We start from the raw sequence: 17,012 nt of genomic DNA, 5'->3' as shown, positions 1-17,012 counted from the left end.
ACGAAGAGATTTGAATGGCAGCTGGACTCCTTGGAAACCCTAAATCAAGGCAAATTATTTATTTCATTGAATTAAATGTTGTATCAGATAAGTGAGTCTTCAGCTGAGTCTGGCAATCTTACCATACATAAATTGCAGCTATTAGTATGGGAAGTTTACACATATGCAACATACTATAGCAGGAGGAAGAATAGTTTTTAGGAGGAGGAAAACCCTAAACCAACAGAGTTCAAATAGCAATAGACAGAACCATCCGTGTGATCTCAGTTCTGCATGAGCTTCAGTTTCATTTCTGAAATGCGCTGTCTTAATAGGACTATTTCTACGTTACCTAATTTTCAGGTTCTGGTGAAGAGCAGATATATATACGTGTGAAAATTTTTGGAAAACATGAAGCACGCTGCAAATGTTATATATGGTAAATTTCCAAAGATATGTATGATTTAAGTCTGCATATACCCATATGTACAATGTATACATTCACATAATTCATGTATTTAATGTGTTTCAATGAATTTATTATAATTTAAAATAATTTAATGCTGGGACTATGGATTATATGATCAAAATGCATCTAAATATACCATTGTACTTCCGCAAAGTTGATGAAATGAAAAAAATATAAAGTATTAAAATCAAGCCTAGATGTAATGAAATCCAAGGAGCAAAGAGAATGTGAGGATCACAAAGTTAAACTATTACTGTGTTTACTTTGAGGTCAGAGATAGTTCCAAGCAATACATATAAAAGAAAAGCATTTAAATAGATGAGTATGTAGGTGGAAAAATATAATAATGATAGGAAAGAAAGGCAAAGTACTATTATTGGGTTGAAACATCATTGAGAGCAGGGTGACTAAAAATGTCTCGAGGAAATAGCATTTAAGAAAATTAAAAATTGTAAATGAAAGCCATAATAAGTGAATACCAAATTAACATGTTTTTTTTCCTAAGGAGCAAATGTGTAATATGAATTTTAACTAGTTTTACAGAGCTATTATTTGTTTGCCTAAAATTCACTGACCATAAACATAGGTCAAATATAGCCTTCATCTAAAAAGTTAGTATTTATTTGAGTGTGAAATAAATATGTATAAAAATATGAGTATTATGAAAAGTGGTGAAAATTTTGTTTTTTTTTGTGTTTTGGACAAGATTCATAATTTTGGTGCATGGCAATTTATTTTTTGAATGAAAATTATATTTTAAAATTACTAATAAGTGATTGAGAGATATTTCAAGCAAAGACACATATTTTAGAAATCAAAATGGCCTTGATAGGGAAACGGACTTTGGCCCAGTGGTTAGGGGGTCCGTCTACCACATGGGAGGTCCGCGGTTCAAGCCCCGGACCTCCTTGACCCGTGTGGAGCTGGCCCATGCACAGTGCTGATGCGCTCAAGGAGTGCCATGCCGCACAGGGGTGTCCCCCGCATGGGGGAGCCCCACACGAAAGGAGTGCACCCATAAGGAGAGCCGCCCAGCGCAAAGGAGGGAGCAGCCTGCCGAGGAATGGCGCCGCCCACACTTCCGTGCCGCTGACGACAACAGAAGCGGACAAAGAAACAAGAGGCAGCAAAAAGACACAGAAAACAGACAACCGGGGGAGGGGAGGGGAATTAAATAAATAAAAATAAATATTTTTTAAAAAAAATGGCCTTGATAAACCTAACTTGACAAAGTCTGATATTAACATACCTTTAATATGGATCTAAGGATTATTTTGGGAATTTTATGTTCATAAGCTTGGCTTAGGCAGTAAAAAAAGCAAAATTAAACTGTAATGAAAGCTCTTGATGAAGAAATGTCCAGAAATACAAGGTTTAATTATGAAGAGTGACCACATATTTAATAAAGGAGATCATTCTTTGAAACAGAGTGTGAGAGAGAAAATAAAGAACAGAAGAAAGGAAGAGAAGAAAGGAAGGAGGGAGGACTGAAGCACCAAAGAAAATAGATGACAAACTGGCAGAAAACCCTCAGAATATGATATCTATACCTACTAAAATCTGATAATTACAATAGTTTTAATGGAAGACAGATTCTTTTAGCACTAAAATTGACTCGATTGATATCATTTTGTTTATACAAACTCGAATCATTCCAAACCAGATTTTCTGAAGCAGTTACACTATTTAGATGAGTTTTGAGTTCCAGTTCATTCAAGTTATTGTGCTTCAAACCTGTAGAAGGCGTCATGCTTAGGCTTGTGCACCCATAGACAAACAGAAGAAAAATTAAAGTAGAACATAGATAATTCATGTTTCTCTGAGTAAAGAGCTAACCCTGCAAAAAACAAATACGTATACCCTCAAATAGTGAGGGTATTAAGATGGTGAGGAGTTGGCAAGGATTAAAAATAGAAGTATTCTCTGATGTCTAGTAAGGGTATTCAACACAGTATTCCAAAATGTCTTTTAAAATAATGACTGATTTATTGCCTGGAAATATAAAAAAATATAAAATATTAAAAAAATCACAGGAGTTGCCTTTCATAGTTTTTGTTTAAAAAATGGAGAATTTGATATCATCATTTCTGTCTTAGGATTTTCACCCTCATGCTATAATGTGGACGAATATTCTAGAGGAATGGAAGCACAGTCAGGAAAGAGCCCCATATTTTGCTAGGTTATATTCTTGAACATTTTTATATGGAAATATATCTGGCTTTAGAAGATATATTATCATTAATGATTATGTAGAGCTTTCTCGGGTCTACAATCTGAAGGGGGTCTAGAAGGCCTTATGGTTGTATGATGCATACTCTAGGTATGTGTGCTGACAGCAATCTGGTTGCCTCCAATAAATTTCTCTGAAAACACACTTATTCTCAGGTATGCTTATAAAAAGCCCATCTGACTTCACTGCAGCATAGTCCATGCATTCCTTAACAAATGCTCTCTCAGCTAGTGCACTGGGTACAGAGGCTTAAGAGAGAAATGAGACGTTTTTCCTGAATTGAAGGGAAACCTTAGAATATTATGATGCTTAGATACTTTGAATATAGTACAGTCCACTGTCTGGTATAAGTATACACCAAGAAATGAAAACCCTTGAAGAAGGTGGCAAGCAGTAGCAAGAGCTAGCAATAGAGTGATGGGTACTTATAGAGGCAGTTCCTTAGACCAGAGCTGGGAGGATCTGAGTACCATGGAGAGCAAATTGGCAATGGTTAACAGTTCCTTTTGTCAAAGTGCTAGCACGCCCTATAAATGTGGCCTGGAGTCCGAGGCTTGCGGTATTGACCACTCTCTGTGAGTCATGGACAATATCACCTCCTCTCTCTAGGCCTCAGTTCCATTGTCTATGATGAGGAAATTGAAATAGATGAACGCACTTGTCTTGTTCAGTCCTAAAACTCCACAGTACTGTAGCTTCACTCATTCATTTTTTGGAAAGATAATTTTGGAGCAGTGAGCAAGGAAGAATTTTAAAAGTCCAAAGAATTTCAGTTAAGTCAAGGGATTAGAAGGAGACTACCATACTTATATATGCACAGCATGTTTTATAATAGGTAAAGTGAAGGAAACACCTCCATCCTAAAAAAAAAACTTAAGAGTACAAACAACAGGAATAATCAAGTAAACACCCACAGCGTTGTGTGGGTGTAATTGCTTGTAAGCTTTATGGAGCAGATGGGTTTGAAGAGGCATTTGGAAAGGGAGGGGGAGGGAGGCCTGACATGCCTCGGTAGGAAAGCTGTGCAAATGGAAGGATGGACGAGAGAAGACAGAAACCTAAAATGAAAATCGGGAGAGAAACGCAAGAGCGAGCAACTAGGAGCAGTAGGACTTGAAGTAAGAATCAATGGAAACAAGACTGAGAGAGGATGAAGGTAATTTGATCACCCACATGGGTAACTGTACAGAGTGCAGATAAGACGTGAGACAGCCAGAACATGAACTATTCCTTTGACAGTAAGAATAACTGGAAGGGTAGATTAGGAATATAAACAAAGGAGACTAACTGGGACTTCACAGAAACCTTCATCTAAGAAGTGAGAGGAAGCAAAGATTATAATTTTACAATGAAAAAGTATGAGCCATTCACATATTAATTTATTATGTGTATATAATTAGGTTATTTTCTGTAATGGACACAAAGATGGCTAAGATGGAAGCCCTCTACCTACCCGTAAAGAGTTTGTCATCTTTTAGGAGATAGATAAGTTTCATTGAAATAATTTTGATACAACTTGTAATGAACTGTAGGAGAGTAAAAAAAATTATGAGTTAATACTATATAAACTCTCCTCTCTGTTAATGTTTATGATGATTTTTGTTAAATGGTCTCAAGTACTCATAAATCCTGGTAAAGCTATCAAAATTTTCAACTTGTTTTTAGGGCAGAAATTATATACTTAAGAAAATATTTCTTGATGGGTTCCAAAATATTTTTTCCACCTCACAAAACTTTCTCCTGGCTCCTGATGGGATTGTAAATCTTATTGCCAAACATGAGAATTGGATCTTCTGTACATTTGATGCAATTTAATAAATAGTGGTGCAACAATGCTATTTAATGTCCCTACTCTTTCTCTTCTCTAACTACATAACACCAGTATCTACCTGCCTTACCTCCTTATTTTGGCAACAGTGAGTCAGAAGGAGATTTCAAGTTTTTTTGTTTTTTTTTTAAGGTAAAAACAAAATCAATATTTTAATGGAAAAATTTATAAGGAGAATAGACCCTATTTTAGCAAAAGGCAAAATCTTGACTTTTTCAGATTCATGTTGATAAGTGAAACATTATTTTAATCTCTAACCACAACCCCCCCACCCCCAATCTCTTGTCTTGCTGGAATGTTAAGAAAATTTATAAAGTTATAAAATAGCCATTTCAGGCAGTTAACTCACTATGAAATCCTGAATCCCTTCAAACTAGGGAGGAGGAAACTAGTTACAGCCCAAGTAACTAGAGGCAAATTCCCTGTCCTTAACTCAAAAAGAATTAGCACATGCTCTGGCGACTTTTTTACCTTGGCTGCAACATCAGTTTAGTCCCTCTCCAGCCTCTTCCAATTCACTGATTCCTGGTGCTATCTAGAGAGGTTTGCAGACAGAAATGGATGAGTCTTAGGTAGTAGCTTATGAATGAAGGTGATGGATGTAAGGTGACTCACTGAATTGTCTCTTGGACAGTCAGTAAATGAAATTTATTGACTGCTCACTTTATGGACAACATTATAGAAGATTTGATTAAGGTAGGTTTGCTTTGGAATAGACATAAACAGTACCTCAACCTAGATGAAGATATCTTACCAGGATGGTGGCAGTGGCCTCATAGGGTGGAAGATAGTGAAGTCCCTGAAAGAAATTAAAATCTGAACCAGGAGAAAGAAAAGAGTAGAGGTGTATTAAAGTGAGACCATTAAAGCATCTCTTCTTGGGAAACTGTGAGCTCAAATCAGTTTTTAATATTAGGTATCAGGGAAGTTTTTAGGAGATAAAATTAGTTTTAAACTTAAAAAATTTTTTTCCTGGTGAACTTCAAGATGATAAATTCCCTCTATGAGACTTATTTGATATAATCCATGAAAGTGGCTCTATCTTTGACAGAGTTTTGTTTCTTAATGAATTCTAGTCAGATTTTTCTGAAGGTTCAATTATTTCCTGATTTTTTACCATTGATGATACCTTTTGAGGCACAATAATATTTTAATGCTCTTTTATCTAAATATTAAATGAGAATCCAAGAAAAGCTTTTTTAAAAAAGTTCAACTTTTCCCCCATTTGATTTAAAGTTAGTAATGGCTTAAATTGATCTCTTCTTGGAGTTGTAGATTTATTTGTAAAACTAAATTTGCCTAAATAAATATTTTCTTTTTTCTTTGTACCATATAGACCTGTACAGAATTTGTCTAAAATTAAAAGAAAAATTGCAACCAAGTCATTTAAAATAAAAATCTTTTCCCGGACTCCTTCTTATTAAGATATCTGTTTTTCCTGTGCAGTCATTTGGCAATCTCCTTTAGTCCTGTTTCTATTCTGAATTGCCTTCCTAATTCTACCAAACAGCCCACCAGACTGAGCAACTTGGCTGGCATGTAGTAGACATTCTCTTTACTCAGTTTTAAACTCAAAGAATTTATCTCTACTTCAGGCCCTAGGTGAATCTTACCTCTCCTAGGGACCTTCCCCTCCCCCCCAATAAAATTTTTTATTTATTTTTAAAAGATACATAGATCACACAAAGTGTTACATTAAAAAATATGTGAAGGATTCTCATATGCCCCCCTCCTCACGCACATTTACTTTTCCCACATCAGCTTCTTTCATTAGTGTGGTACATTCATTGCAATTAATGAATACATTTTGGAGCATTGCCATACAGCATGGATTATAGTTTATATTGTAGTTTACGCTCTCTCCCAGTCCATTTGGTAGGTTATGGCAGGATATATAATGTCCTGCATCTGTCCCTGTAATATCATTAAGGACAACTCCCAAGTCCTGAAAAATACCCCCGTATTACCCCTCTTTTCTAGGGAGCTTTTCTCAACTCTTCTAAACCATACTGATCTAGATCTGATATGTTTCAGTTGTCTTCTCTTGACCAAGCACTAATGTGGTCGTTTGGTCCCAGAAGTCTTTGCCATGTTATTTAGGCAACATACTTTTTACAATTTAATGTTTGTATGTTTTCTTTCCCCAAATTATGTTGTAATGCCTCAATTTCAGGAATCCTGTCTAATCTCTCTTGCTTATTGATCTCTCACCATGTGCCAGACATTGTGCAAAGAGGTATGGAGCCTTTATCTCAGGATGTTAACCAAATCTCTAAGACAGTGGTGTCCTTCTTTTAACCATGATGAGAGCCATACAATGGAAAATTGGTAATTGCATTTCTCAATGAATTATTGGGTTAAGCTTTTCATCATGAGTAGCTTCCATTATAGGCACCCATTTTTTCCATTTTCTTGAATGACTTATATACTAAACTAAAATTACTTGAAAAATAATCAGACTAAATTAGTAAAACATCTGAAATATTCAGTGTTTGGGAAAGCTGCAGGTTTATTACTTTTGCTCACATATAGTATCTAGTCCAATTTTGCTGCTGATCTTAAACATATACCTCATTTGTAATTAATATTATTAATTCTTGGAATGGTAATGCATAATGCTATAGTTCTCAAAAACAGCCTACTTTCCTTGCTAGTAGGCATCTCTCTTTCCTCCCCTCCTCCCCACCCCTGGCTCTGTCACCAGCTTGTGATGTTTATTTTGCTATTAATATTTAAAGCTTTATTTCAAAATCATTTGTTTAGCCCTTGGTAATTGTCATAATATCTAATTAGTGATTTCTAGTTTAAAGAAACCAGTGGTTTCAAAGTCGACCTAAAAGGGCAAGAACTATTATGCATTTCATATAGTCTTTCATTCCATCCCCATCATAACCTGTCAATTAAAGAGTTAATAAAGGTAGTTGCTATTTAAAATGCAGGTGTACTACACGGTAGGGCATGGTATGAAGCAGTTTTATGTAATTCTTACTTGCTTTCACATCAACCCTAAGATGTAAGTTTTACTATTTTTAATTTACAGAGAAGCAAACTTAAGACTCAGGATCATTAAATGGTTTGTCCAGGGTAACACAGCTTAATGATGGAGCCAGTAAATAGCAACTATTTGCAGAAAAACTGTCTTAAATTTGCTTTCGTGATAAGACTGCTGGCTATATTTGGAGTGGATGTTTTACAGCATCACTGAACAACATTCTAATTTCAGGGTCCTGACTGAGTCTGAGATTGGCCTTTCCTTAAGAGTCACTGCCCAAGCTTGGGGTTGGTGAAATAGAGGGGGCTGACATATGCAGAACTACTAGGAAAATTGGCTCCATAACTTCATACTTTGATGCTTCAAACATGTAGCAATGATAGATAAAATGTAAAAGTAGAAAAGCAAATGGTCATAGTCCAGTTCAAAATATTTATGTCTCTGAGATCCAGAAACCAAATTAAAAAAACAAAACAAACAAGCAAAAAGCAAAGAAAAACCACCAGTTATCAGGGTCTATGTCAGGGGCTTGCTGGGCTCTGTTCTAGAAATACAAAGTTGTAACTAGAGTTTAATCCCTGTGGGGCAAAAGCTAGGCTTACTGCTTAAATTAGGGCCCAGGGAGGGACTTCCTACTCACGAAAGTAGATAGAAAAAAATTGACCACTGTGTGGGACTAGGGCTTTTTAGCAAACTGGAGGGCTGCAGAGGTGGGAAGGGAGGCACAGCTTTGTGACTTATAACTGAACTCACTATGTGCCAGCTCTGTAATTCAACTTGCAATTTCTCCTAGATCCCTGCAGCATAGAGGGTACATGTGAAAAGCTCTTCTGAGACTAGCTTTGGTCTAATAGCCTGCGGTGGCCCAGTAGGAGCAACTGCGAAACTACTGGAAAGGGAGGATCAGCTCAGAAGGAGAGGGAAAAAAAAAAAAAATTCTCATTGCAAACAGGCTTCAAATCAAGATTCCAAAATATGTGAATCTAGTGCTAGTAAATATGGCAAAGAAAACCCAAACAAAACCAAAAAAAACGAAACAGTCTGCTATGAGACCAAGAATCCACTCAAGAAGAAAGTAATTACTTGGAATGGTCTGATGAAGACTTTGAAATAAGTATGCTTAGAAGCTCAAAAAAGTAAATGAAGGAATGATTTCACTAAACACGTGTTTTAAATAGAAAATGTTGGAAATGAATAATAGTCATTGAAATGAAAGCTTCAGTACATAGGAAAACTCTAGACTAGATAGCAGCAAAGAGAGTCAGTGGTTTCTAAGAAAATATGGAGAAAATCACCAAGATCAAAATGATTTTAAAAATATGATCATGGAGGCTAGACTAGGCTGAGTCAAGGCTAGTTGAATAGGGGTTCCAATACAAGTGAAAGCAGACCTTGGGACATGCATAAAAACTGAACAGATGACCACTGAAAAGTTTGGGACTGAAGACAGACGTAAGATCTCATATTGAAATTGTTCTTTTAGTAGTGAGCAGGGCAAATAAACATTAATACACAGTTAAAGACATGGCAATAAAACTGCAGAACATTTAGAGCCAAAGGCAAGGCTTGAAATAGACTAGGGGACTTTGGGAGCCCACTTCTGCCCTAGGGATCTTGGTCAAAGGTTCTGGGACTGGGAACATAAGGCTGAAATGATGAGAAACAGGTCCTCATGGCATAAGTTATTCTCATACCATCCCTGGCACTGTCAAAGACCAAAGTGCTAACAATTCTAAGGGAAATGCCCCTTTTCAAGATGCCCTTAAAATGCAATTGTAAATTTACCTTCAAATGATGGGTGTATGATGTATGTTTAAACCCACTATCATGATGCGCTGCGGGTGGGAGGCATGGCATTGTTTTGGAATACTGGCCTTGGTATTGACTCCAAGTTATGGTATTCATGACCTGTGTGACTTTGGACAAGTCACTTAACTCATCTGTAAATGAGAATAGTAATCCCTCCTCTATCTACTTTCATAGGATTGTTGCAAGAAGTGAGGTATTGTACATCCCAGTTCTTTGTAGACTGTAAAACATGAAACAATGGTCAAAAATTATTATTGCTGTATTATAGAAATATAACCTATAGTACCTGGCCTTTTAGAAATAATACATTAGATTTGTAATTAAGATATACAAAACTACCAAAACTGTTTGCAAAGCTACTTATAACAGTTAAGCACAAAACTCCTTTTGAAGCACACCAATGCAGGACATTATATATTCTGCCATAACTCACTGAATCGACTGGGAGAGAGTGTAAACTGCACTGTAAACTATAATCCATGCTGTGTAGCAGTGCTCCAAAATGTATTCATCAAATGCAATGAATGTGCCACACTGATGAAAGTGGTTGTTGATATGGGAGGAGTGGGGGGTGAGGTGGGGAGTGGGGTATATGGAAACCTCTTATTTTTTTAATGTAACATTTTGTGTGACCTATGTACCTTTAAAAAAAATAATAACAAAAGAAAAAAAATTTTTAAATGAACAGGAGATGGGGCTAATCAGATTGGGTTTAGAATTCTTAAAACTGATATCATATTCATTTATTATCACATTTTATTATGAAAATAAGCATGCAGAAAAGTTGAAAGAACAGTACAATGACTATATATCTACCACCTAGATACATAGATTTAATAATCGTTAACAGTCATATTTGTTTTATCTATATATGATTATATTTTTATGGCTCTTTGAAGGTAAGTTTCAAACCTCATGATATTTCACTCCTCAGTACTTCAGTATGTGTTTTCTTAATAAAAAGATATGCCCACATAGTCACAATACCATTAACACATACAAGAAAATTAATAGTAATTCTCCAATATATTTAATAACAGTTGATACTCAGATTTCCCCAATTGTGTTAACAGCCTTTGAATAGATAGTTCCCCTCAAATCAGGACCTAAACCTTACATTTAAGACTTAGGGTGGTCAAGTCTTTTTAGTCCCATTTCACCTAAGAGTAATAGCTCCATTTTTTGGTTTGTTTTCCCATGACATTGACTTCTTGAAGATAAGAGGCAAATTATTTTTTCTCAGTAATTCTTTTCCCTTGAGGTATCCTTATAATTCCTAAAAACTGAACTATTAGGTCAGGAGGCTTGATTGCCTTTTAGGTAAGATTGTTGCATTGGCCAAGTCACATGCTTCCTATTGCATCATGTCTGGGGGCACCTGATGTCAGGTGACCCCATTATTAGTAACATCAAGGTACTTTTTTTGGTTTCAGTTATTACTACCAGATAAATCCTTACATCTTTACATCATTCTTTCTACTGTTATTCTTGTGTAAAGAAGAGCTATTCCTCATCAGATGGGAAAGAATTACATAGCTTCCTTAAAAAGCAAGATGGAGCCTTGTCCCTTTAATAACCAATTTTCAGAAGGAAAAAAAATCCATGTAAATAGTCAACTCCAGTGGCAGCAACTGAGATTTATTTCCTTTCCTGTTTTTGAGGATTACTCTGGACTCATTGATTTTTTTTCCCTACACATTTGGTGTTTTGTTTAATAAAATTAAAGCAATTTACAACTACATATTGCAATTTTTTTTCTTTTAATTTGAGGCTAGAATAAATGTGAAATAAGTCCTAATATGGTATAGATTGAATGGAGGCAGGTAGGGTTAATCAGAATAACGTGTTTTAAAAAACAAAACAAAAAACCCCATACGTTATTAAAGAGTCTAATCATTTTTTTTTTAATTTATGAGATGCTTTTTTCTGAAAGTCTCTGAGTACCTTAACCAGAGTATAACTGAAAACAAGAATGTCAAAAAGGCACATTTAAATTGTTCTTAGAATCAATCAAAAATAATGAGGTGCTGGGAAAAAGTTGTATCCTTGATAATTACATCTATCAGTATCAGAAAACAAAAGAGAACAATCAGGAAATGACAATCCCACTCCCAAGTAGCACATTTAAAAAGGCTAATGAAAAAGTCTCTTTAAAAAATTGTACTAAATTAGCATTTCAAGTAAATTGACAACTTAAGGGCTGATAAAGGCCAATCTGGGGCCCAAACAATGGAAGTTCTGTTTCTACTTTCATCTGCTTTTAGAAGAAAGTATCTCACTTGGCTTTTTTGTTGTCTTTCATGTAAAAGGAAGTCTTTGTCCGAAGGGAGGTGACAGTCCTCCTAAACCCTGTAAAGGTTAGGTCACACCTGGAGTGTTGGGCCTAATTTGGAGTACTGCTTATTAAATGTTGACCTGGAGGAAGGTAACTAGGATGGTGAAAGTTGTTCATAGCGTTTCTCACACTGTACGCCTTTTTCCAACCCGAAATGGGGTTAACAGAACTGTCATTAGAAGAGGGGTTCAGTCTATCTTTAGAGCTCCAGTGCTATACCTTTGAGCTAGGACCAAGGGGTGGAAGTAGTTGAAAAGCAGATTTGAGACTAGAATTAATCACGGCCTTAAACAGTTGGAATGGATTTACCTCTAAGGAAATGAGCTCTCCAAGTCAAATATTGTTCAGAGTTTTTAATTCCTTTATATAAAGATGGTGTATGGTGCAGAGGGATCTCTCGAATCCTTTGGTAAGATTCTACAGTTATAGCAAAGGGAAGCTTTAAGGGTCATTTAAAATTAGTTTTTTACAAATTGAAGGTAAAAATGAATTTTTCATCCCAACTTTAAAACGGAAAACCCTAGTGCATCCCAATTTTCATGTCATCACTCTGTCTTTGGGAAAGTGAAAAGTAGAGTTCAAGTTACATACAGTTTTTTTAAATTACAGTACATTGTTTTTGGTCACCTTAAATTATTACTTCATCTAGCTGTAAATTTAGGAAGTTGTAGATAAGAATATGCCTTTGCTAATGAAAAATGGAATGTAACATTTTAGACACTTTTGAGAGTAGAAAGAATTTATATTTGAATTATCAGTCATGACAAAAGCATCTTCTTTCAATGATAAAAGAAAACTTACATACATCGATCTTCAAATGTGTCAGTTCATTTTGAAGATTGTAGTAAGTGTGGGTATTTTATTATTTTGGCTTGTCAAGTGATTTTATTCTTTATTATTAGTCCAGGAAAAAAAGCTCTAGCATATTCCTGCAGCATATTCATCAGTCATCATTTTTGGAGACAGTTTTTGACATATTGTATGTTTTACTGTGCTAACAAGAGAAAAGACTAGCCATTAAGTTTATGTTTCTTTGTTTTTCAGCAAGGTCACATATCAGGAATAATGCTAGAAGTATGCTAATAAACAATATATAATGTAGGTCATCTGGGAGTAAGAAATATTTTCTAACTAGTTCTAAAGGGAAATACTGTTAAAAAAGGGGATAGATGTTATTTACACAACACATGTTGCTCTGTATGTCACCATCAAAAGCATCTTGTAAACAGCTTAGTGTAGTAAATCTTCTATGGTGATTGTCAGGGTTTTTCAAGTCTGTGTTAGATTTAGATTCAGCACACTGAATATGCCTAATATACAAAGACTGTTAGATTATTTAGAAAGCTTCCATTGGAAATATGCCCATACTTCTATGGTTTACAAGGAATACCATCCACTGTTGCAGAAAAAAAAAACAAGTTAAATTGCAATTTACAATTATTAGGAAAATTTTATATTTATGGCATTTAGAACTTTAATTGTAAATGAAATGAAGCTGAATGGTTGTGCTTGTCTTTGATTTTGTTAGGTTCCAAAGAACTTTAGTCTTTTTAAATTAATTATAATTTATAGACTGGTATTTCCTATTAATACCATTAGTAGAACAGGTGTACTATATGACTGCAAATGAAAAACAATTCAGTGAGAATGCTTATAACAAAATGTCATTTATGTAATTTTATAAATGTCATTTGGTCATGTTTGGGAGATTTTTAAAATGGATTATTTCATAATGGTTTATTTTGTTTTCCAAGGTAGTTTTTAAATGTAAATGTCAAATTTTCTCTTAAAGGGATTTATGTAATTTGTTTGTTTTGGGAAACATAATCAGTGCCTTATAGAATTTTATCTACTATATACTGTGGGGGACACAGTAATAAAGATTAAAATCATAAAGGGTGCTTTTGTCGAGAGCCTGGCTTTTTTAATCAAGAGAGCCTGTTTCTCTTCACAGCTGTAGGATGTTTTAACATCAGGCAAACCTTTCTACTTCCCTGGGCCTCAGTTTCTTCATAAGTGATCCAAGAATTATAATAAACCCGCTCTGTGCACTCCACACAATTTGTGAAGTAAAATGATAAAATGCTGTTAAAATGTTCATTGTGATATGATTTCTTTGTGGGAGAAAATGTATATATTTAAATGCTGGTACTTACCAACTTCTGAAACATCATCTAAATCTCAGAATTCAGCTAAAAATTCTAATTTCTAAATTTCTTAGCTAGATTCTATACATCTTAATTTTTCAGTCATTTTACATGTGGATATCTAGAAACACTACCACAGTTATTTCATTCAGAAAGAAAGTTTGCCTGATCCTAAAGGAAGCTTTTTTCCTGAAATTCAGGCATGTGTTATAGATGTGGATTAATGCTAATTTCTGTTTTTGAGCCTAAGAATCTTTAAAACTAGATTATGCCATAATTATGAGACTTGGTTTCTTCTTAATGTTTTGCAACCAAACAAACTGTTGGGATCAAGTCATTAGGTCTTAGTAAGGAACTCATGAAACTTTGCCTAAGCAGTCCCCAAGTAGCCTGGGTAGCAACATATGTAAATGCAGCATCTCAGAAAAACAGTGTGAGTAGGGTTGTTGTGTTTAAACACACACACACACAACAGAACAAAAAACAATAAAAAGCTCATGTGTTTAAGTAAATCTGTTTATACTTGTTTCCTCAGAAGAAGACCTATCAGTGCATCAAGTGTCAGATGGTTTTCTACAATGAATGGGATATTCAGGTTCATGTTGCAAATCACATGATTGGTGAGTGACACTCTAACCTTATTAAAGATAGATTTTTCTCCTACTTGTATCCATCAATGCCTATATAATTAAACAGTTAAAGATGAATTAATTGTTTAACCATCAATGGTTTACCTAGGCATGATTGATTTTTCTTTTTAATTCCTGTTATTAGGCCTGATAAGGCATTAGCACATTTTATTTTCTGCAAGGGCTAGTTTAGACTTCTGCAGAGGATTATATATCTACTGCCAGTCAAAACACAGGTGATTAACAAATTAAACTTCTAATCATTTTTGCATTATTGAAAACTAACAGGAATGGTTAATGAACTGGATGTTAGCTTTCCATAGAGTTTTAGACAGGTTTTAATTTCAGAAGTTATTATGGTAATGGCACTGCTGTGTGTTGCCTGAGCATCTTTGTATCAAAATCTAAAGTGGTGAGTTTTTGTGATAGGGAAACATAAATAATCTCAATTGCCATAAAATAGTTTATATGTATGGTTTTAACAGTCTGGAAATTATCATGATTGTAAAGACATGCAAAGAATTAAGTAATCTTTGTTTTCATTCTCCACCAAATTTTAGATCTTTATAAAACAGTTTGGGTAAAGATCTCTGACTTTACACCAGGCTTGTGTTTTAAGGGATTTTGTAGTTATCACATGGGACAGAAATAAGGATAATCTTTTCACTTATTCATATTGTCCTATTATCCTTTAATTCCTCTGGGGTTGCTGCCTATGTTTTTAATTTGATAAGCTCTTAGTAATAACACTCGGAGTTTTACCAGCCAATTAAACTTTATCAAGCAGATCTTTTATCTACTAGTAAAATGACAATTGCAGTTACTTTATACTATTTTTGTTAGTTGTGTTTTTAAACAATGAAAGTCTTGTTCCATACTCACTTTGTGTTTTTATAATAGTATAAATAATCGTGATATAATATTAAAAAGTCCAATTAACCTCATGTTCTCCTATTATCAAACTGTGTAAGACAGAAAAGAAAATTCAACATTTAGACTTTGAGCTTGTTTTCAGGGGTAGGTAAGCCTGTTTTATTAAATACTTCTCACAAGTGTTCCATGAATGTCCAGTGGAATGGTCGCTGTAGCCACCACTAATGGTTTATTAAAACCCAACAATAACCAAACTTATAATACTCTTGCATAAATTAATGAAGATCAATTCTAAAGCATGTTGGAAAATTGATTAATGGTTTTTCGATAGAATTTGCTTTATAGTTTTCAAATGATGGGTCTTCAGGAGGATTATTGCTTATAAAAGACTAAATGCTTAATGGTGCAAAATGGAGCAGATAATAACAGAGAAAATATTGATCACTTTATCTCTTTATTTTCCAGATTTAAGTACTAATATTATTAGTGATATTCTTATACATTGAACAGTATGCACTTAAAGAGGCAGAATTACACTGACAGCTTTTCTAAGTGTGCGGTAGATAATGGCAACATGTAAGAGAGATTCAAATAATGTGTTTTCTTGCAATTCCTTTCTGGTTTGGATTCTTTAGGAAAAATACCCTGCTTAAACTTTCAAAACTATTTTATTTGGGAGGGAAGGGTTGGAAAAATTGAAATTTTTTTTGCCAAATAATAAACATTAATATTTTACATCCTTTATTTCTTGAGTAGAGTATATCAATAGCAATTATTCCTGACTCTTCTTCATGCTGCAGTTCTACACTGGCTTAAATGAAAACAGTTCTTGGGAATTTGCAGCTTATGGAAAATTTACTGAAACTTTGTATGTCATGCTTCTGATTATTCTGTGTAAAATTATTTTTGAGTTTTGGGTTTATTATTTATCCCAGTACCTGCATGAACGCATTGACTATATTTTCACCACAATATCAATGTTCTTTTGTATATGTGATAGCTGAATTGAATATTGAGCATAAAGAGATGTTTTGATTTTCCAATTTCTTTATCATTTTGTCTATAAAGTTCATTGGTTTATCCTGGACCTTTTTTGTAAATTGTTTTCTACCTTTTTCCTTTGTATTTATCTTACATTCCTTGCAGCATTAGTGCTTTCCCAAGGCATTTTTTCTCTACCTTATGGTGGATTAATATGACACTCATCTCCTCTTGGGATCTGAGCATTTAACAATTCACCTTCCATCAGAGAAGCAAATTCCGTTCTTCTTTTCTGAAGATCTAGTTATTTAATATTCATGCTATTTTAAATAATAAAGTATGTAATTTTCTTGCACTTGAGGCCTAAACAAATGAATAACATCCATTTAATTGTTTTATTGGTTGACCATGTATCCAAGTCCTTAAACTCTGTTCATGTTGTTAATATCTAGAGAGAGAGTGCATAACGGGAACATGTCACAAAGGCTAAGATGTCCTTTTCTAAAATCCCAGTGTGATACTTGGTCTTTCAAATGAGGCAGGCAGCATTATTTTGTTGGCTAAAATACCTCCATTGAGGGGAGGTATTTTTAGGTTGTGTGTCTGTGTATGTGTTTTTGTCTAATCAAAAAAATAATCTCAACTAGACATTTAACAGGGGAAGAGGGATTAGGGACTATCTGTATAGCCTCTTACTCTTTTTGTAAGCGGCTATATAATGACTTTACAGATTTTGTTTT

The 17,012-nt window shown here is 34.6% G+C and overlaps 1 protein-coding gene across 8 annotated transcripts in view; it reads left to right on the top strand.

Annotated features, from left to right (window-relative positions):
- Positions 1 to 17,012, top strand: part of ZNF521 (zinc finger protein 521) — a 936,466-nt gene that overhangs the window by 794,003 nt on the left and 125,451 nt on the right. For 6 of the 8 annotated variants that reach the window (XM_071208506.1, XM_071208505.1, XM_071208503.1 and 3 more), the window contains one exon: positions 14,325 to 14,409. In XM_071208506.1, coding sequence (XP_071064607.1) covers positions 14,325 to 14,409 — 85 coding nt within the window. The remainder of the gene's footprint in view (positions 1 to 14,324; positions 14,410 to 17,012) is intronic. The other 2 variants (XM_071208504.1, XM_071208507.1) reach the window with 1 other exon arrangement.

This window comes from Dasypus novemcinctus, chromosome 16, assembly GCF_030445035.2.
Source record: "Dasypus novemcinctus isolate mDasNov1 chromosome 16, mDasNov1.1.hap2, whole genome shotgun sequence".
Taxonomy (NCBI): domain Eukaryota; kingdom Metazoa; phylum Chordata; class Mammalia; order Cingulata; family Dasypodidae; genus Dasypus; species Dasypus novemcinctus.
This window is presented reverse-complemented; position numbering and strand designations above follow the sequence as displayed.